Source organism: Pseudonaja textilis, chromosome 9 (genome assembly GCF_049901715.1).
Source record: "Pseudonaja textilis isolate UNSWEBS1 chromosome 9, rPseTex1.2, whole genome shotgun sequence".
In the NCBI taxonomy this organism is placed as follows: Eukaryota; Metazoa; Chordata; class Lepidosauria; order Squamata; family Elapidae; genus Pseudonaja; species Pseudonaja textilis.
Genome location: NC_141998.1, coordinates 10,550,460 through 10,572,442, shown reverse-complemented (window position 1 = coordinate 10,572,442; position 21,983 = coordinate 10,550,460). Strand labels below are relative to the sequence as shown.

The 21,983-nt window shown below is 41.2% G+C and overlaps 1 protein-coding gene across 1 annotated transcript; it reads left to right on the top strand.

The window, feature by feature from the left end:
- Nucleotides 1-3,721: 3,721 nt before the first annotated feature.
- EIF4EBP1 (eukaryotic translation initiation factor 4E binding protein 1) lies at nucleotides 3,722-20,637 on the top strand. Its single transcript, XM_026717229.2, has 3 exons — nucleotides 3,722-3,952; nucleotides 16,068-16,238; nucleotides 19,922-20,637. Exons 1-3 carry the CDS (start codon nucleotides 3,796-3,798, stop codon nucleotides 19,951-19,953), a joined length of 360 nt encoding a protein of 119 aa, XP_026573014.1. The 5' UTR covers nucleotides 3,722-3,795; the 3' UTR covers nucleotides 19,954-20,637.
- Nucleotides 20,638-21,983: the final 1,346 nt, after the last annotated feature.

Sequence of the window (21,983 nt, the reverse complement as noted above, 5' to 3'; positions counted from 1 at the left end):
TATAAAGGAGTGTAAATAACATTCTCAGCCAAGAACAGTTTGGCTTATAGTTCCTACAGTTAATTGCAGGATCCGATAACAGAACAGAGCAGCTGATCATTTTTTAAAAAGATAAGGCAAGCAAAGGAGAGAAGTGACTTCATCATCTCGCTGATATACTATGACTGACAATGCAGCTTGCAAGCACGTGACTTTGAATTGCATTTTTGATTATTGATGGACAATATTGGCTTGGATTTTTAGGCAAATTTTCTTCTCTCCCCCTCCCCCCCTTTCTCGGTTGGCATTTTTATTTTACTTTATTTGGAGCAACTCCTTGGAATGGAAGTAAATATAGGGAGTCCTCGGCTTATGATCACAATTGAGCCCAAAAGTTCTGTGGCTAAGTGAAATATTTGTTAAGTGAGCTTTGCCCCATTTTATGATCTTTCTTTCTACCGTTGTTAAGTGAATCACTGCAGTCAAGTTAATAACAGGTTGTTGAATGAATGTCACTTCCCTGTTGACTTTGCTTGTATGAAGGTTGCAAAAGGTGATCACATGAACCCAGGACAATCAGTTACCAAGCATTTGAATTTTGATCACATGACCACTGGGGTGCTACAATGGTCAAAAATGTGAAAAAAGGTCATAAGTTTTAACTGAACAGTCATTAACTCTGATAAATTGAGGATTACTTGTAAATAAGTTAAGACTGTTTATGGACAAGCTGTAAAGCCCTTGAGAAGTTCCCTTTCTTACACCATTAAAAAAACTTGCTGATTGATTCCTACTGTTTGCTTCCTCTTTTTCACCAACTACCAATATTCCCTTATTCCATGAGAGCTAATTTTCTCCACGTATTCAATGAGGCACTTTCTGAAAATCCAAGTATGCAACAACAGCATTGACAGGACAATCTCTGGCCACATGTCTGGCTGTCCAATCCGTATCATCTAAAAATGAACATGATCATAACAACCACGATCATTTGATTTATGCCTCAAAGAAGCCCTTGTGTGTGTGTCCCAGAAAGGGATTAAAGGAACAAAGCCGCAGGACAGGAAATAAATGGTACATTAACTTTTGCAGTCAAGAACAATAAAGTCCATTATGATGAAATAAAATTAAAAGGATTAAGAGAACAGCATCAACAGACAAGTGACAAATCAAGTGTAGCTTCCATGACTTAAGTGAAAACAACGCAGAAAACCCGTGAGTTTACCCCCCAAAAAACCTTTGCTTCTACAGTTTCTCTCAAGGGAGATGAAAAATCATGAGAAATTAGGATTTATATAGACGACCATTGACTGATTAACCATATGCCCTGCCTTCCCTCCAGAAGCGCAAGGCCATCAGGTTGTCCACGACTTATGGCTACAATTGACATCAAAATTTCCATTGCTAAGCAAGGTGACAATAAAATGAAATTCAATGTAGAGAAAAGTAAAGTCCTATACTTAGGCAAGAAAAAACAAAAGTATCCATATAGACTGGGTGAACCAGGCTCAATAGCAGTAACTGTGAGAGGGATCTTGGAGTCTTAGTGGACAACCAGCTAAATAGGAGCCAAAAGTGTGCAGCAGCAGCCAAAAAAACCAATGCAATCCTAAATTGCATTAACAGAGGGATACAATCGAGATCAAGTGAGGTACTAATACCACTCTATAAAGCCTTAGTAAGACCTCACCTAGAGTACTGCATCCAGTTTTGGTCACCACACTGTAAAAAAGATGTTGAGGCTCTAGAAAAAGTGCAGAGAAGAACAACCAGGATGATTAGGGGATTGGAGACTAAAACATATGAAGAACAGCTACAGGAGCTGGGCTTGGCTAGTCTAGTAAAGAGAAGGACCAGGGGAGACATGATAGCAGTCTTCCAATATTTGAGGGGGAAGGGGTCAAGCTATTTTCTAAAGCGCCTGTAGGCCAGACAAGGAATAATGGATGGAAACTGAACAAGGAGAGACTCAACCTGGAAATAAGGAGAAACTTTCTGACAGTGAGAACAATCAACCAATGGAACAGAAGTTGCCCTGGGAAGTTGTGGGAGCACCATCACTTGAGGCCTTCATGAAGAGATTGGACTGCCATTTGTCAGAAATGGTGTAGGGTCTCCCGCTTGGCGGGGGGTTGGACTAGATGACCTATAAGGTCCCTTCCAACTCTGATTATCTGTTATCTGGTTGTTAAGTGAATCACACCAATTTTAGGACTTTTTTTTGCTATGGTTGTTCAGTGAATCATGCGATCATTGAGCAAATTCTGCTTCTCTCATTGACTCTGCTTGTCAGAAGCCAGCTGGGAAGGTTGCAAATAAGGATCACGTGACCTTCAGAAGCACCTGAATTTTAATCATGTAACTGTGGTCTGCTGCAATTGTTATCAATGTGAGGAAGGGCTGAAAGCCACTTTGACAGTTGCCCTGGGAATTAAAAGGAGCAAGGCTATCTGCTTTCACCCATCAGCCCCCAAAACCAAGAGTGATGCACCTGCTATTCAAACAAGGAGACCTCCGCCTCCTCCAGGGTAGGTATCCTGCAAATCAGGTTGTCCAGCCTTGAGAACTTTAAGACTTGTGGACTTCAAACTTCCAGAATTCTAGGAATTGAGGTCCATAAGTTTTGTTGACACCAATTGGGCACTTTTCTTGATAATGAGTTTATAATTTCCTTCCTGTTCCCCCCCCATTTCCTAATCTTATCCACAGCCTTAGAATTTCCTTGTGTCTCCCATCCAATCCACTCCTAAGCCCACCCTGCTTAGTTTTTCCAGATCAGCTGAGTGTTGCTGCCAAACTTTGTAAGGCTAAAAATACATATTCAGCATGCTTTCAAGAATTGGTCTTTCTTTTTTCTCTCTCTCACCTTCTGCGTTTTTTCATGAATTTCCTCCTAACCGGACTGTCCTGGATTAGAGAGGCTGGCCTCTATCTTGGTTTCTTCAGCCACACTTCCCTCCCTAGGCCACAAAAGCTGAGTTCACACAAATGGGTTAAAGAAACCAAATGACCACATTGGGGCCCTGCGGGAAGCTGGTTATTGTAAAAGAAACTAAAAGCACCAACAACCAACAACCTGAGTTACTAAACCAAGCCCAGCTGGAGTTGGTTTTATTCAAACTTCAGGGCGGTTTCAGAACCATTACCAATGGCTTGGGGGGGTGTTCTTTCTTGAGGCGAGTCCTGCGTCCAAATGGCACAGGCGCTCGTTAATTAGTGGCTATTTTATTGAGGGGGGAAAATCCTGTTTTCGGGCTTCCCACCTTGCGCCAAGTCAAACGGTTGAGCAGCAGAACACTTTTTATCAAGGAGTTGCAAGCTTTGCAAAAACGCTGCGCCTGGCTCCGTCCCTGCCACGAGGCGGTTTGCTTGCTCGGGGCCGAACTCTGACTGTGGCTTACCGTCTTAAACAGGGGTCCCCAAACTTGGCAACTTTAAGACTTGTGGACTTCAACTCCCAGAGCTGGCTGGAGAATTCTGGGAGTTAAAGTCCACAAGTCTTAAAGTTGCCAAGGTTGGAGAGTTCTGGCCTTAAAAGAAAAAAAAAACAGGGGGGGGGGCTTATTTAGCAAGATTTAATCACCGGGGGAGGCGAGCGTCCGGCGAGGCGAACCCGCCTCCTTTCTGCAGCCCCAGCTGGTTCGGCAGCGAGAGAGGCGTGCCCGGGGGCGGGTTGGAAGACTACACCTCCCGAGGGGCTTTGCGCGGCCCAAACAAGGGGGCGGGGCGGGCGCTCCGCGGAGCCTTCGCTGCGCTAGAGGAGGCGGTTGCGGCTCTCGTAAGGCGATCGGTGTCTCTCTCTCTCTCTCCCCGGCCATGTCCGCCGCCTGTTGTCGCCCCGCTCCGGAGCCCACGCTGGGCAGGGCTATCCCCGGCCCTAACAAGCTGCTCGACTTGGCCCAGGGAGTCTCCTTGCCTCCGGGCGACTACGGCACCACGCCTGGCGGCACCCTCTTCGGAACCACGCCTGGCGGTGAGCAGAAGCCGCTGGAGGGAGGAGAGGTTGGCGTGCCTCTGAGCATGCAGAGAGCGCCCAGAGGGGGAGATGCTGAGAGGGTCTCTGAGCACGGAGAGAGAGCCACAGAAGGGAGAAGAAGCAGTGTAAACAGTCCCTCTGAGCATGGAGGAGAAGGACTGTGCCTTGCCTTTGAGTATGCAAAGAGCATGCAGAGGTGTTAAGGGAGCCTCTGAGCATGCAGGGAAGGGAGCAGGAAAAGAGAGCGGAGCACCAAGGGGAGCCTCTGCCATGGAAAGAAGGGCAGTGGGGTGGGGAACGCGAGAAGGAAAGTATTGCAAACCTTGGAAGAGAAGGAGCAAGAAAGTGAGCTGGCCTGCTGGTGGAGGGTAAAACGTCTTGTACAATAATGCTTCTGGGCTAATGTTCCTGCAGGTTAAGGTAGGGTAATTGTTCTTCTGAGAAGGGAGCGATCCGGGGCTTAACCCTGAAATGGTGCCCAACTTTTTAAACTCCTTTCGAAGTCGCGCTAATGTCTTTCCAAGAAGGGCAGACAGTTCTGTCCCGCCATGCACGGCCAGCTGTCAGGCTGGACTCAAGCTTGCCAGCTTTTCTCCACTTATTCAAGAGTTTTCGTTTGATCAATAACCCCCTGAACTCTGTGTGGGTAAGAGAAAGGAGGATTCACCCCAAGAGGGAATACCACAATGGGGCTAAACCTGATTTCAGACTTCTCCTATTCTTAATGGAAAAGGCTGGCATTCTTCACACACACACACACACACACACACACACACACACAGTGGAATTAAGGTCCTTAAGAGGTGGCATATTTCTTTAAGATGGGCCCTAGGCCTACTCTGTCATGAAATCTCTCAATATCTGTGTAGAAAGACAATGCATAAATGAGTTCAGAGGCCACAATAAACAAAATGGAGTGGAATTTTCTTATTTGTCTAAAAGGAAACAGAGTGGACATATGGATCAAGCATCCAGTAGGGATTTTCCAGCCAGGAACAGCCTTTCCTGGGAAAATGCTCAAAATGGCTAATATCCCATCTGAAACTTGCTTATAGATATGAGGATCCTGGCTCAGAATAATATTTATCTCCAATTTGGTGCCTTTCCAAGTTTAGATTAATTAATACTTAGGTTCTCAGTGGCTCCCTTGAGTGCCTTAACAGTACAAACATTGGCCAGGGAAGAAAATACTGTGCTTTGAAGGTAATCAGGAATAGTGATTGAAGCCTAGAAACATTTACAGGAGACTAGCAATGAATCATGGATCATTAAGGACCTTTTTTTTTTAATCCAACAGAAAAACCACTGTTCCGTAAAGTGTGCTGTAAGGTGTGAGTGTGGTGTATAAAGAAGCATTGCACAGAAAGTTTTTTGTCCCAGGCTTTGGTGTAGGAAACCTGACACAAACCTCTGAACTACAAACACTGCAAAATAGGCTTGCTTTTTTTCAGAATACAGGCATGCCTATCCGTACCTCTTAATTGCATTTGGACCGGATGTGTTGTGTAAACGAGGGCTGAGAACATAAGAGTAAATAAATGTAACATTGCAACATTTTTGATGGCGGGCAGACTGGGAACAAGATATATTTTCTGCCTGAGGTGTATTTAGGAGTGCACGACTAGGACTCTTTTAAGACATCAGTACAGATAGTCCTCAAATTATGACCACAACTGAGGCCAAAATTTATGTGGCTAAGTGAAACATTTGTTAAGTAAGTTTTGCCCCATTTTACAACTTGTCATGGTTGTTAAGTGAATCATTGCAGCTATGTTAAGACCAGGCTTGTGACCTTGCAGACCATGTGACCTTGTGGATGCTGCAATGATCTTAAGTGTGAAAAACAGTAATCAGTGGTGTAATTTTGAACAGTCACTAAATAAACAGTTGTAAGTAAAGGACTACCTGTATCCAATGCAGTAAAATACAGTGGGTACCATAGCTTATTTGCTTTCTTAAAAACAGCCCAAGTCTGAATTAAAATGTATTTGTTAAAACTGAGGCATCTTGAAGCCGTAGGTTTTGCTTCTTTTTAGCTATTTATTTATAAACCACCCATGTGTCAATTGCAAACTCAGTGATACATGGGTAAATGGTTGCTGCTTCTGATTGTCATGATGCTTCCTCTAATAGACAGGCTGATGCATGCAACTTCAAAGTTTAATTCCTAATTTCTGATGCAAAGTAGCGAGTGCCTTTAACTCTGGATACATTTAAGGGAACTTTAGCAGGCAGTCCATTCTGGAATGTATTTGGGGGGCTGGAGAAGAGGCACATGGCAGGTCATGGGAACTGGGTGTCAGTAAATGCAACTTAAATCACAGGGGTGGACTTCTAAACTTGCATATTTTTGTCCAATAAAATGTGCAACTTTTCTTAGGTGAGATCTAGTCTGTAAACAATATGTTCATTAAAAAGAGAATAACTTGAAGTATTCATGACTGCGTGGCAGGTACTGGATTGACACTTAAAAGAAGCATGCATTTGAAGAGCAATTCTGGTTTGCTTCAAAAAAGAGGAATACTGGTAATATTTTATTAAATTTGTATGCTTATCCGACTCTCAATGACTCTGGGTGGCCCCAACAAAGAAATTGTAATAAAAGATAAAAATAAAAGATGGCAGGTGTGACAAAGGCGGTCTCTCTCTGGCCAAAGTCTTGGGTGAAGAGCCAGGTCTTCCTGGCTCTTCTAAACAGAAGAGTGAGGACTGTCCAGATCTGAGGTTGGGGTGGACTATAACCTTATAGAAAACGTGTGGTTGTTTCTTCTGTGCTTCAGTATATTGTGTGTTGCATCATCTGCCATTCTGAGAAGTTATTTTTGAACGTGGTTTGGATTGCAGTAAGTACAAGTCAGAGAAGTATTGCAATAAATACTGCTATAGAGAAGATGCACTTCAAGAGTCCCAATAGACAACATTGTTTAATTATTGTTCGCTTTTCCAGTTTCTCCACTTGCAGAGAATAACTGTCCTATCCTCTCTGCTGGCATTGCCCAACGTGTGATCGAAGCCATCTTTTTTCTCTTATCACTAAGCAAAACACTCATAGACACAACTTTAGCATTATTGAAATTGAAAATACAGTTTCCATAGTACAGGTGACCTTGAGTTTCAAGGTCTGGCCTCTTTGTCTTGTGTTATTTAATCATCCAGTAGTTTTGTGGCATTGTCAACAACAAGCAAAAAAGATGAGGGAAGGAGGGAGGAAGGGAAGAAGGAAGGGAAGGGAAGGGAAGGGAAGGGAAGGGAAGGAAGGAAGGAAGGAAGGAAGGAAGGAAGGAAGGAAGGAAGGAAGGAAGGAAGGAAAAACACAAGGAATTTGTTTTATTTGACCGATAAGCATCAGTGAATGAATTTGCCTGCTTTCTCAATCAGTTGAAAAGCCTGTTGCAATCAGAAATGATGCCATTAAAAGCTATTGTTGCTGGGTGGAGGAGGGTGAGTTTACAGCTGCTTTTCACTAAAACAAGAATGAATGTGTGTGTGTGTGTGTGTGTGTGTGTGAATGAATGAATGACTAACGTGGAAAAGCAACATGAACAACCTACAGCTCTTTGATTTTCTATGTCCTAACATTGAAATAAATAGGGGGAATTTTATAAAGGAAACTAACCTATCTACGGATAGTCCTCAACTTACAACAATTCGTTTAGTGACTGTTCAAAGTTACAACAGCACTGAGAAAAGTGATTCGTGACCGTTTTTCACACTTACAACCATTGTAGCATCCCTGTGGTCACATGATCAAAATTCAAATGCTTAGCAACCGACTCGTCTTCAGCAATATTGCCCCCAACAATTTGAGTCCTCATTTTAGTGACCTCGGAAGGATGGAAGGCTGAGTCAATCTTGAGCCGGTGAGACTTGAACTGCCAAACTGCTGGCAATGGGCAGAATTAGCCTGTAATATTTCATTCTAAGCACTGTGCAACAATGGCTCAAAGTTTATGATGGTTACAGTGTCCTGGGGTCATGGTCACCTTTTGCGACCTTCTGGCAAGTAAAGTCAATGGGGAAGCTAAACTCACTTAACCACCATGTTAGTAATTTAATCACTGCACTTAACAATTGTATGTTGTAAAATAAGGCAAAATCCACTTAAACAGCAACAAAAATGTTGAGTCAATTATGGTTGTACGTCAAGGATTTATAGGGGAAGTTTGCAAAATTCCTTTGGTTCTTTGAAGTCAATCTTAGGTGGGATTAAAGGGGTGCATAATGTGGTTTAGAGACACCATGCTCTGAGCATTTTTGCTTCCCTACATTTGTGCACACAGCCCAAGGGTCAGTGTGAGATTTGCACAGTTGCAGCAGAAATCCTCCTGCTTCAGAAGTCTGGAGCTGGAAGGAAACATGTTCAGCTCTGCTTGTTTTGTATTGCATAATAGTTTTGGGCTGCCATCCAGGCTGCTCACAAGGTAACTGTTATCATTTCTGGTGTCACCTTGATGAACTTTAGCAGGTTGTGAATCATGAGTTATGAACAAGATGTACAAAGCAATTATTTACTAATGCCAAAACTTTAATGTTGGAGAAATCTTATGGAAAACCTATGGTCGCTTCTTCTGTGCTTCAGCGTATTGTGCATTGCATCATCTGCCACTCTGAGAAGTTATTTGTGCACGTGGTTTGGATTGCAGAAAACAGAAACTAGGCTGTTCTGGCAATAGTGTTTTTATTCTGTGATTTGAATGTATAGCCTGAACATTTTCTTTCGTAATGATTCTTTTTTAAAAGTTCGGCCTTGAAGTAGAGGCAGAACTAGGTGAATCCACATCCTCTAATGGTTGCTACAGCATTTAACACAGCTTCCCTTCTGAAAATAATACAGCTGTGGTGTCCTCCTTCTGGCCACCAGCCTTTAAAATGTAGGGAGAGTGAGTGAGTGAGTGTTGAGTGCTTTTTGTCTCTGACTCTAGAGTAGAAGAATGTCCATAAAACCTGAAAAATGTCTGTCTGCAGACAGTTTTGAATGGTTGCTCATGGTCCCCTCCACGAGGTGAAAAAAGAGAACAAAATGTGGTGGAAAACAATCTGACTGTAATTATCATGAAATAATTGGTGTTTGCTTCTTTCAAATGTACTCAGAACCAGCAAAGAAGATAAATAATCGTGGGTCTAAACTATATGTTTGTAGTCCCCTTGGCCAAACAGATAAAGTATTATTGCAAAATTTTTCAACCTTGGCAGCTTGAAGATGTGTGGACTTCAACTCCCAGAATTCCCCAGCCAGCCAGACAACTTCAAGCTGTCAAGGATGAGGAACAGTGGTCTATTGAGAGAGCAAATGCATTTCCACATGGAGAGAGCCAGTGGTAGACAAAAAAACAAAAAGCGGTAAGATGGCAAATAAAGTTTAGGATTAACTAATAAAGCTGAGCTAGAACCCAAAGGGGGAAAAGGTAAAGACTGACCCCTGCTCTGTGGAAAAGTTACAGAACACAACCGAGAAGGGATGAGGTCATTTTGTCAGCTGAGGACCTGGGAAGGGGGAAAGATAACCAATTACCATAAATCTAATGCCAGCAGGGTTGGGTTGCACTTCGGCTATGTTTTTTTCCTAGCCAAATGCAGAAATCCAGCTTGCTACACGTCTCTTGTTCTCCTAAAAATTCAATAAAGGTAGTGATTTGTTTACATTTTCCAATACCTTTTCCTTTCAGCAGGAAGAGATTACGTAATGCAAACTGCTAACTGGACTAAAATGTATTGTTTTCCTTTTGCTCTAAAGCTGAGCCTGGGAAAAGGGAGGACAAACGTCTGGTTGAAATCCCCTCTTTGTATTTCTGAATACAAGGAAGTGGGATTTCGAATAGGGCAGTTAAAGTCCTTGTGAGCCACAGTCTTTTCAGTTTCCAGCCTTAATTGTAATTTTCTCTCCTTGACCCCAAGGAGGATCCCTCAGTCCTCAGAAGAAGAAATACTTTTTTTGCTGCTGTGCAGTAAGATTGATGGCCGATAGTCCTATTTGTGGGCTGTTTTGAACCGTCTCAGATTGCCCCTGGGAACATGGCCAGTTTGACCAGTGTCACAACATTCATGTTAATGGCATGGAGGCATGGACCTAGCTCACAACAAACATTCAGCCTGTGGTCCCCTTGGAAAAGTCCATGGGTCTGGATTTTGTGAAGCCCATTGCAACCACAGCTGAAAAAAATTACAGCCAGGCAAGATGGTGTTTGGAACAATCAGCTGTTTGGAGACAATAGAGAGATAAGCTAAAGAAAGTAAGATTGGTTGTTGGCCTTTCAGGGTAGTCCAGACAAGAAGTACTAAACTTTGTCCTTATTGTAAAGGTGCATTAACAGAATCTTGCAAAGCTCCTTTCCTTTTATTCTCCAATGAAGTAGAGATGCTCTCTTCTCAAATGCCCCCCCCCCCCATCTCTTTTCTCTCTATGGGTTGAGATATCTCTTGAGTGAAGGTTGCTTAGTCTGCAATTCTTCCTTCTGTCTCCCAGGGTCATTTTTGCATACCATTACACTGTGCCTTTTGTGTGGGAGGAGTGACAGATCCTGGGTTCAGAGTGAAAAGAGGAATCAGCCTAAAATCATGACACAGCCACAAATGGTCCAAGCCCAACCCCTCTTGAATTCTGTTATCTAGCACCAAAATAGTGCTGCTCATTTACTAGATTCCTGTGCATAGGTCTGAGCAATAAATCAAGTTTGATTAGAATTTATTGAATTGAATTGAATTCTTTATTGTCATTGTACGTATATACACAGTATACATATAACCAAATTCACATAACACCCAGAGACCACACTCAACATGCACACACACAACAAACCCCAAACACTTCCCCACTACAGTTAACATGTAGTCTTGGTTTTTCATGCCCGACCTTTTCTGACTTACTAATAAGGGGCGCCCACTCTTGTCCAGGGAGATCTCCCTTTCATGAAGACTCAGGTCGGTCTTCTCCAAACTAGGTTGGGCTCCATCTGCCAGAATATCTAACCAGCATGGTGTTCTTCAGAAAAGATTTGAACATTGCAATCCAATACATCTGGAAATTCCAGATTATTTGCAATAGCAATAGCATTTAGACTTATATACCATTTCATAGTGCTTTACAGCCCTTTCTAAGTGGTTTACAGAGAATTGATCATATTTGCCCCAACACTCTGGTCTCTCATTTTACTGACCTTGAAGGATGGAAGGCTGAGTTAATCTTGGGCCTGTCAGAATTGAACTACTGGGAATGAGCAGTGAGTTAGCCTGCGATACTGTATTCTAACCACTGTGCCACCAACCACTTGCCATTATTTCTGCTTCCAGATAGGAATGTGTTGAGGTTGTAAAATAAATTGGGAATCTGTTTTGGAATGCCAGCAAGAAACTTCCATTGGTTTTCAGAAGAGCTTTCTCAAATGCTGTTTCCTGTCCTAGAATAAAAAGGAATGGTCCACTGTGAGAAGCATGCTGACCAACATACCATCCCAATGCAAATAGATGGCCTCATTCATCTATGCGACCGACTGATTTTGTGGTACATATTGTAACGAATGGTACAACGTAGTTCGGTACAACAACGAAGACAGGAAAAAAATATATTCTGCACTGAACAAAAACATACCATTCAAGGAAGAAGTAGCTATTTTGCCTTCAGAAGATCTTTGTCCAATATATAGCATCTTTGCCTCCATGTCACCCTCAAGAAAAAACAGATGCTGAACTAACCCCTTCCAAGAGTAGCTTTAGAAACCTAGAACATTTAGCCAGGAGCTAAAAACTCTCCTTGTGTAGCTTGTTTACCTTCAGTAAACTGGCTTGTAAGCAAGGAACATCCTTAGAACCCAGAAGCGTAAATATTGAGAGCGGTGTTACCAAAACAGTCCATCTAGTTTCATAGGCCCAATCCACACTAGACTTCCTCTGTGTATGTTTCATATGAGTGAGATCTGCTCTTCCAGGAAAAAAAAAAAAAGGAATCCCTTGTGGAAGAATGGTTGGTGAAGCTGACAGATTTTGCTGAAATGAATAAATTGACTTCTTTGATGAGAGAAAATATTTTATTGACTTATTTATTTATTGAATTTATATGCTGTCCATCCCAACTGGCAAAGTAACTTGGGTGGCTTATCATGAACATAAAAGTTTGAAGAACTTTAGATACAGAAATAAAAACGAGGGGAAGCCTCTTACTTTTTGCAAAAACATAAAAAAAGAACTTGTGATTTATGGGTTTGATTACTAGACACAATTATAGAAAGAAAATCATATAACTTCAGGGGGGGGAGGGAGACGGAGGGAGAGAAGTTAAAATATGCTTATATTTATAACTGCTGCAAAGAATATTGGAAGTCACTTCTTTATATCTTTTCCTATTTTTCTTCAGCTTTTTTTCTTGCACTTTTTGCTTTCTCTTCAATTTCTACCCCCCACCCTTTATAATAGCTTGTCTTTGTTTTTATTCTCTTGTTTCAAAGTTTAGTGTGTATGTATCAATAAAAGAGAATATTCGTAGCTTGGGGATTGAAATGAGGGGTCCTTCGAACTTGTTTGCTTTCTTGCAGATGTTTCATGACTCTAGACCAGCACTGGTGATCTTATCTAGTTTGGGTAATGAAATGTCTGCAAGAAAATGAACAAGCTTGGAGAGCACCAAGGACCCCCTCCCTCATATGCCTGTACAAAATCCCATCCATAGACCCAATTGTTTCCTGTTCCTGTTTCCTGAAGCAGGCACCCAGAGAGTAGAGTCCTCTGTCTCCCCTCTAGCAACTGAAAATATTTCAAAGCCTCTGTTTTCACCCTGCCTGGCTATGGCATTAAGCAAACAGCTTAATGCCTGAGCATGTGCCTGAATATAAACTCAGGGATACAGATCTCCAGTGAACCCCTTATGAAATGTTCTTTCAATAATTGGTACAGTGACAACATTTCTAGGAAAACAGTCTTTGTTCTGCGGGCGTTCCAGCAGCTGGCAGGCATCAGAAGCAGTGAAAGCCGCTTGTCTGCAAATCCTGATTCATTGCTGTTTAGCATCGGGTGGAGCTCTGCGCTGTGGACTCCCAACCGTTGAATCCCTCCCCGCTCCACCCACCTTGTCCCTGGAAATGCACCAAACCTCAGAGGGTTGGAAAACAATTTAGTTCTAATTGCTCTGAACAGGGAATCTGTTTTTTTGTCATCCATTTTTCACCAACCCTTTTTTTAAAAAATGTGTTTTGAAAAGTTTGACTGAAATATCACCAAGGAAATAGTGCTTCTTTAGCAGCAGAGCTTAGGTACTTTTTAAAAAGCCATCGTGTTCCTTGGTGTAAATGTAAAAGCATGGCTCTCCTTAGGAGGAAAAGTGAGGACACTGAGTACATTACATTCTTGGATGCTGCTAGACTACACTCCCATAATCCTCGCCTGGCCAGTGGAAATAGCAAGAGAAGAGCCACAGGTTCTCACCCGGTGTGCTTTCCTAATCTTTGCATCCAGCTTTTGAGAAGCAGATTATGCAAGGCCTAATGCTCCCAATGGAAGTGGGCTCTGGCCATTGCTTTGCAGTTAAATATAAATTTAATTCAAGCTGAATTAATTTGATAACAGTTTTGATTATCCCCATATTTCTAATAATTATCTAGTCAGGATAAAATTCCAATTCAGTAGCAAAAAAATATTTGCATCCAAAAGTTTTGGGAGAACCAAAATTCCACCTGCTTTTTTTAATTACTGGAGTTTAATTAAATCTAAGGCAACTGCTGAAATTTAAACCCATGCTTTGGTATTCTTGTTACCAAAATGCCCAGTTACAGCTAATAGCACTCCATCCCATCAAATTTCCTTCGAGACGGATCAGTGTGGCTTGGTTTTCTAAATGTGGCTACGTTTTGTTTTGTTCTTTGTGGAACATGTCACATTTTGATCTCTTCGGTGTTAGAATTAAGTCTTCTTACTGTCTTTACTTGCTATCTCAGAATTTGTGATGTATGTGTGTGTGTTTGTTTGAATTGGTCAATGACCACAATAAAATTTACAAATAAGGCAAGTACCCACATTGTGGTTTTGAGGTTGAAGCTTGGGGTTGTTGAGTTTAACATTAAGCCTTTAAAAAAAGGTTCAGATTTTCTTGGCTTAGGTTGTAAAAGATTTGTACTTAAAGCTATATTTGAAAGTTGCTTGGCCAGCTCAATGTTGAATTTAAATTCTGAAAATATATACATTTTTCTCCCTAATTCTCTGTCATTACATTCTTGCTGGAGGGCAATTGCAAAGGCAGAAAGAATCTTGTTAAGAACTCAGTAGGAACAATAACATTACTGAATATTTCTCTGAAAAAGTCTATCAAAATGACAAACTTGCTTTTGAATCCTGTTGTCAGCAGGCAAAGAGAGACGTAGAATTTCAGGTGCAGTGAAGCTGAACCAAGCATACAAAAATATCAAAACCGAAATACTACTCAGCCAAAATTAGCTGTAAGGATTCCTCTGCTGTTAATGCACAGTCTTTTTTTTTTTAAGGAAGACTTGTACATTTTTCTTTTTTCTTGGTCCTATTGAAGTGGCAAAAGGCTAAGTTACAACTGAAAAATGTAAATAGTGTGTAGCTTGCTTAATGCATGGATGAAGATCTAGGATTGGTGGCTATTCAAGACTTGATTACCTAATGTAGAATATATATTTCAAAACTAGGAGTCAGTTTCTTAGCCCAACCAGAGGACTTGCAAATGTCTTACATAATGCCTCTGTTCAGAAGCAAAATAAAAGTACAAGGCTCCTTCTAGTGGTCACCCATAAACCTATCTATTGCAGTAATGGGGCTTTGTTTCCCTCCTGTTCTAATAGCTCCCGTAAGACCTTTCATGTGGTGGAGAATACCTGCGAAAGGTGACAAATTAGGAAAGGCAATTGAGACTCTAATGTGGGACCATCTCTGCCTTTCTTCTTGGAGGCTGAAGAGCAAGTAGCTCTAGAATGGGGTGTGCAACCTTGACAACTTTAGGACCTACTGGGTGGGGAAGCCTGGGAATTGAAGGGCACAAGTCTTAAAGTTGCCATGTTTGGACACTCCTCCAGACAAAGAAGAACCAGCAATTCTTAATGATAGAGTAGACCTTGAAATAAGCAGAAGAATCAGATCTGTTCACAAGTTTTATGCAGCCTCAATGGTTGTGAACTTACACAGATTGCATATCATCCCTTGTTTTGCTTCCATCCTTGTTCTATTCTTTTTGCCCAAAAAGGGAAAGCAAGGCTAATATGCACTTCTCCTTGTAAAACTGTCCAGATAATCAAATAGCAATTATGTTATGCTGCTTACTTCTCAGTTACTATTAATCATCAGTGCTTCAGACAGTGTGTACTGGCCAGCTTTCATTGTTGTGGAAAGCCACAGTTTTATGACCATGGGTTATGATGAACCTTAATCTATTTTCCCAGTTTATTGGCTTCTGTGCATTACCCTTCACTTTCCTCAGGAGTTTCTGCTTTTTATGTAAAGTAGCCTGATTCTATTATTAAATAGCAAAGAAGAAAAACTTAGCTATGCTGTGAAAAAAAGCCTAAATCCAACCCTATTTGGGGAAGACAAGAAGCTGTCGAATATTAAAAGTGCAGTCTACTTAGATATGGAAAGACTTGACAGTACCCCCAATGGAGGAATGGTTGATGAAGCTGATTTTTTTTTTCTGAAATTAATAAATTTATTTCTTTGGTTAGAGAAAAGACATTATCTACAATCATTGGTAACTGGACTTTTGGTATAAAAATGAAAAAAAATGAACTTGTTATTTATGATTTTGATGATTGGATAGGATAAATTATTAAAAAAACAGCAATAATAGGATATAACTTTAGAAAGAGGTTAAAATATATTTTATTTAAAACTGCTGTGAAGAATATCACAAGCCACTTATATATACTTCCCCCCTCTTTTTCTATTTTTTTACAACTTTTCTTGCAATTTTCCTTGAATTTTTTCTTTTTTTCTTTCTTACTTTACATTAATTTCCATTTGTTTTTATCTTTTCCTTTAAAAGTTTGAATAAAAATTATATATAAAAGAACAGTATAGATAACATGGCAGGTTAACTGGAATTTCTTTTTGAGCAATATTTGGTTCTTTAACTTTCTAAAAACAACAGTAAACTGTAGCTGTCTTTCTCTTATAGGTACCCGCATTATTTATGACCGCAAATTCTTAATGGCATGCCGAAACTCTCCAGTTGCCAAAACACCACCTTGCAATCTTCCAGACATTCCAGGTGTAACAAATCCAAGTATGGATGAACTCCAGACTGAGATCAACTTCATGTCTGCTGAAGACGAGAAACCAGGCTTAGGTGTGTGGTCACCTGTACAAATCACAATATATGGTTGCTGAGTTGGGTTACAGACATTGCCTTTCTCTGTGCCAAACCAAGATAGCCTAGTCAGTTTTGATCTGTCATAAAAACCATAGATGCTTCACCATGAATACTGGGTCTAATGACCACATGAAATTTCATTATTATTTTTATACATAACTCAAGATGCTGAACATATCTAATAGACAGACCTTCCTTCTCCTATTTTCCCAACAACAACAACCCTGTGAAGTGGGTTGGGCTGAGGGAGAGTGACTAGCCAGCTGGCTTTCATGGCTAAAGCAGAGTGGGGACTTACAGTCTTTTGGTTTCTAGCCTGGTGTCTTTATCACTAGATCCAATAGTTATACTGCCAGTAGTCCTGTGAAGAGGAGATGCCGCCATTATTTGAAAGGAGTATAGAGACTCACAATCTGCAGCTTTCTAGCCAGGTGCTTTAACCACTAGACCTGTGATGGCGAACCTATGGCACATGTGCCAGAAGTGACACGCAGAGCCACTTCTGCCAGCACGCGAGAGGTAGCCCAGAAGAGCCCCACTGCACATATGCGCGCGCCCCCCATCAGCCAGCTGATTGCCACGCATGCGTGGTGGGAGACGTGCACACATGCACAGGGGCATGTGGCATACAGGGGGCGCATGCGCAGAGGCACGTGTGTGTATGGGATCATGCACAGGAGGTGGGGGGAGTTCGTGTGCATCATGGATACAGACGTGTGCAATTTTGGCACGCAACATGGAAAAGGTTTGCCATCACTGCACTAGACCAAACAGGCCTAGAATTCTTCTCTCTCTCATTTCCTAGAACAGGGCCGCACCAGGGTTCTGTTTGACCTGGGGGGGGGCGGGTGGCATGGCCAGGGTGGGCAGGGTAGCTCAACATCACTCGTGTCAGGGGTGCCTGGGGCTACCCAAGTGCTCTTCCAGTGAAAACAGGCTCCTGAGCTCCGTTTTCAGCTGCAACAGCCTCCTGCAACCCTCTGTTTTCATTGGCAGGGGCACCTCAGGCCAGTCCTTCACTGTTTCCAGGGCTGCCCTGTTGGCCAGATCTAATCACTCTGTGGGCCAGATCTGGTCCACGAGCCTTGAGTTTGACTCCCCTGTCCTAGAATAACTGCTGCCAGGTGCACAAAGCCTGTGGAGTTCCATTTAAATTCCCTGCACAATTCTGCATCAGTAACCGTCTGGCAGTTGAAGTCCACAGGTCTTAAAGTTGCCAAAGTTGGACACCCCAGTGCAGAATTTCCTACTATATGATGAGTGATTTAGATGCTAAGGAAGGAAATTAAATCATTATACAGGAAGAGTAGCCTTTTAGCAGCTGTTTGACTGGTTTCCCCCATGTTGTGAAACTCTGTGTCTGTCTGAATACCAAAGATGCTTTTTGTTTTCCTTCCGTCACTTTGGACATTCCACAGACATCTTCTTGGAAGCTGTGAGGCAGGGCATGCTTGACAAAGAAGGCCCTTAATTTATATTTTGTCTTTCTTTTAAACTTTACAGCTTCCATGAAATTTTTTTATGTAACAGTAAATTTCAGTGAAATACATGTTTAATAAGCTTATCAATTTATATCTACCTTTGTACATGATCATACACAGGTAGTCTTCAACTTGCAACAGTTCATTTAGTGACCACTCAAAGTTACAATGGCACTTTAAAAAGAGACTTATGGCTGTTTTTTACATTTATGACCATTGTAGCATGCCCATCAAAGTTTGGGCACTTGGCAACTGATTCACATTTGTGATGGTGGCAGTTCCTCGGACGATGTGATCACCTTTTGCGCACCTTCTGACAAAGTCAATGGGGAAACCAGATTCACTTAAAAACCATGTTACTAACATAACAACTGCAGTGATTCACTTAATTGTGGCAAGAAAGGTTGTAAAAGGGGGCAAAATTCACTTAAAACCAGAGCCACAGTGGCACAGTGCTTAGAATGCAATACTGCAGGCTAAGTCACTGCTCACTCCAGGAGTTTGATCCTGACTAGTTCAAGGTTGACTCAGCCTTCCATCCTTCCGAGGTGGGTAAAATGAGGACCCAGGTTGTTGGGGGCGAGAGGCTGACTCTAAACCGCTTAGAGAGGGCTGTAAAAGCACTGTGAAGCCTTATATAAGTCTAGCTGCTATTGCTATTGCTACTAACAAGTAACAGAAATTTTGGGCTCTATTGTAGTCATAAGCTGCTGTGCAGAAAAGAAGTTTTTAACTGCTTAACTCTCACAGCTTGTTTTTAGAATACAGCAGAATAGCTTTCATGTCAGAATTGTGACTTAGTCCCAAGAACGTTGAGTGTTCCTTTGTCTTTTGTTTTTGTTTGTTTAGGCTGTTTCTTTTATCCAAACAAAATAAGTCCTATGATTATAGATTGTGGTTGCAAATGAACCAAGTTGAGATTGGTAAGGTTTCTTGGAATTCCCCAGTTCTCCGCATCTTCGTTGACTGCTTTGCCCCAGCAAAACCACTATTGAAACTAGTAACCAAAAGAGATTTTTTTTTTTTAAAGGGCATATTTTGTTCTCTGCTGGGAACATTGAAGTAAATTTTGCAAAGATTACAGGCTTATTCTGCCCTGAACCACCAGCTTTCAAAGCAATAATTCTATTGTCCTTTGCCAGACTGGACTGCTGAAGGATTATAAGTTGTCAATTACTATGTATATGTTCCTTTCCTAAAGTCGCACTCATATATGAAGTAGTAATGAATTTCCACAGTTAAAACTGGAATGAGTGGACTATTATTCCTCTTTATGTTAAGGAAAACATTGAGTTGTAAAGCTTTCAAGCATACGTGGCATCCAGTGAATACACATGAAATTGAAATTTTTGTCAATTCTAAAGGTACTTTTTCAAAAGGCATCTGGATTTTGTTTTTTCCTTGAAGACATTTTGCTTCTCATCCAAGAAGCTTCTTTAGTTCTTCAGAACTGAAAAAGTTCAAGGAAAAATGAAGTCCAGATGCTGTCATGCCCTTGGTAGAGTCGGACTCTGAGGGAGAGGAGGAACAGCCGACAGTGGAGGTGTCAGGTTGTGGAGGAGGCTGGGGAAGGGCAGAGGCCAGCTGGGCAGTCAGAGGAAGAACCAGGCCCATCCCCTCTGCATCCTAGGACACGCAGGGAGGAACGGAGAAAGCAATAAATTGGCTTATGAGAGAGGAAGCGGCTATGATCCTCATCATTGATTGCAGCTGGAGAGACTAGTATATAAGAGAGACGATTACAACACAGCATTGCCAGAAGCAAAGTGTGTGTTATTTTGGCCTGAAGTTATCTTGGTTGGTGTCCTTCCAACAGACTGTGCCTTGTTATCTCCTTGAATTTGGTAATTTCTTATCCTGGTCCATTGTGGAAATTTTGTCATTGTAGTTTGTTTGATTTTTTATTTCACCTCTTATCTTCTCATTAAGTTTGGACTGTATTGCTTTCTTTTGAAGACTATTTTTGAGTTCGTTTTATCTCCAACTGAGAATTATTGAACAGTGGGGGCAAGTTGGAGGCATTAAAGGACATTTATTTACATTTTGGATTTTGTTACATTTGTGTTACACTCTGGGTCATCACAGATGCCTTTTGCAAAAGCATCTTTGGGACAGCCATGATCTGGATGACTAAGAATCTCCATAGACATTTTGATTAATCTTCTCTCTCTTTCACAGGTGAAGAAGCCCAATTCGACATAGATATCTGAAATCTCTCCTCTGAGGACAGAGGGGTTGTTTTATTCCTGATGATGAAATATCAATAACGCTTCCGAAATGAGAGAGGCTTATAGAATAGCCCACCGCTATGCAAAGCTTTTCAGGAGAAATGGTTCATCGTATTAAAATAATAATAATAATAAAGCTGGGAAAAAGAGGACATTTCTTACTACCTAAAGACTGAAAACATTGGTGGATTTTTTGGATGTTTAGCTTCCGGGGAGGAAGGATGCTAAAGAGAGAAGGAAAGTTGTTTCTGTGCCTCAAATCTTAGTGCCTTTGTTCCATAAATGTTGAGTTGAAGCCAGAGAATGATGCAGGGAGACTTAAGTAATCATGTTGGATGTAGACAGTGCAGTATCAGTGTAAGAATTTAATGATCTGGTGAAATCAACTCACCCATATCGGCAGATTTTTTGATACCACCCCTGCATGAAAACTTCATTTTCTTTTTGATTCTGAATGTGCTAGAGGAAGCAAATTCTTCTCTTGCTCTCTTTTTAAAAAAAAGAAAAGAAAAAAATGTCTTTAAGGTGGGAAAATGTTGCTGTGGACAAGCAGGCGGCCTTGCAAGTCCTTGTTTTTCTTTCTTTACAGGACTACGTGTAGATCTGTACACATTCTTCACTGTACCGAAAATTAAATAAACTGTTAAAATTGGCGTTTAAGTTTTAGATGAAGCCGATCGGTGTCCTTTCTTTCCACAAGCCTTCCTGTTGTCCATGCCGGTTGTATGTTGCTAGTGATGAGTGTTCTACATTCTATTTAATCTGCAGAAGTGTGAAATTTAATTCCCAGAATTCCCCAGCCAGCACATATTCTAGAAAGAACTTAGATTAGAGAATCTAAGGGGTTGGATAGTTCATTCATTCATTCATTTATATCTCCCGTTTATTATTATTATTTTATAAATAACTCAAGGTGTTGAACACACATAACTCACGAATAAAGGCAAATATACGTGTCCCAGGATAATTGAAGTTGGGTCGGTGACCGGGACCAGAGATTTACTCTTTTGAACTTTCGGACTCATGCTGGACCTCTTTTCAGGGAATTCCAGAGTCCAAAACCTCAGAAGAATGAATCTCTGGTCCTGGTCACTGACCCAAATTCAACCTTGCATACACAATACTTTTCCCTCCTACTATTTTTCCTCTCAACAACAACAATTCTATAAGTTGTGTTGGGATGAGAGAGAGTGACTGGTGCAAATTCACAGCTGGCTTCCATGTCTAAAGCAGAATGGGAACTTGCAATCACCTAGTGATTGGCCCCAAGTCACCTAAGGCAGGACTAGAACTCACAATCCCTTGGTTTCTAGCCTGCTTCCTAAACCACTACATCAAATAGTTATATTGCCAATGCTCCTGTGGAGGGGAAATGTTGCCATTAAGTGAAAGGACAATAAGACACATTTCCATGCAGTGGGCTACACTTGCCTGATCTACTGAATCACAGCCAAGTCAGTCCCTTTGTAAGCTAGCATATTGTGCGATTTCTGCCCTGTGCTTAGCCTATAGTACTGTGGATCATGTGAACCCGGAAAAAGATTAACCATCAGTTTTAGCATTGCCTATATTTTGCTACCCTTGCCACCCCAAGCTCAACTTGTGTGTCTCTTAATTGTCTACATACACACATACATACATATAGAAATTTTTATTTGGGTTTTCACAAAAAAAACATAATACAAATAAAACATCTTTTTTTGAAAATAGCGTGGTCCTGGGTTATACTTCTTCATATAGACACAAACTCAATTTCATGCTCACTTTTATGTTCTATTACATATCTTATTACTGTTTTACATTTTCTACCTAATTTTTCTCCTCAATTTTCTCAATTTTATTTTAATTATATCAATTCAAATCATTATATTTATACTTTTGTCTGTCCTGTTTCAATTTCATATTTTCTTTTCTCATTAAGCAAATTTTCTCCTGTTGTTACTAGTTGCAGTATGACACCTTTATATCTTTTAATTTTATCCATTCAACTTTGATTTAAGCTTCAATACATA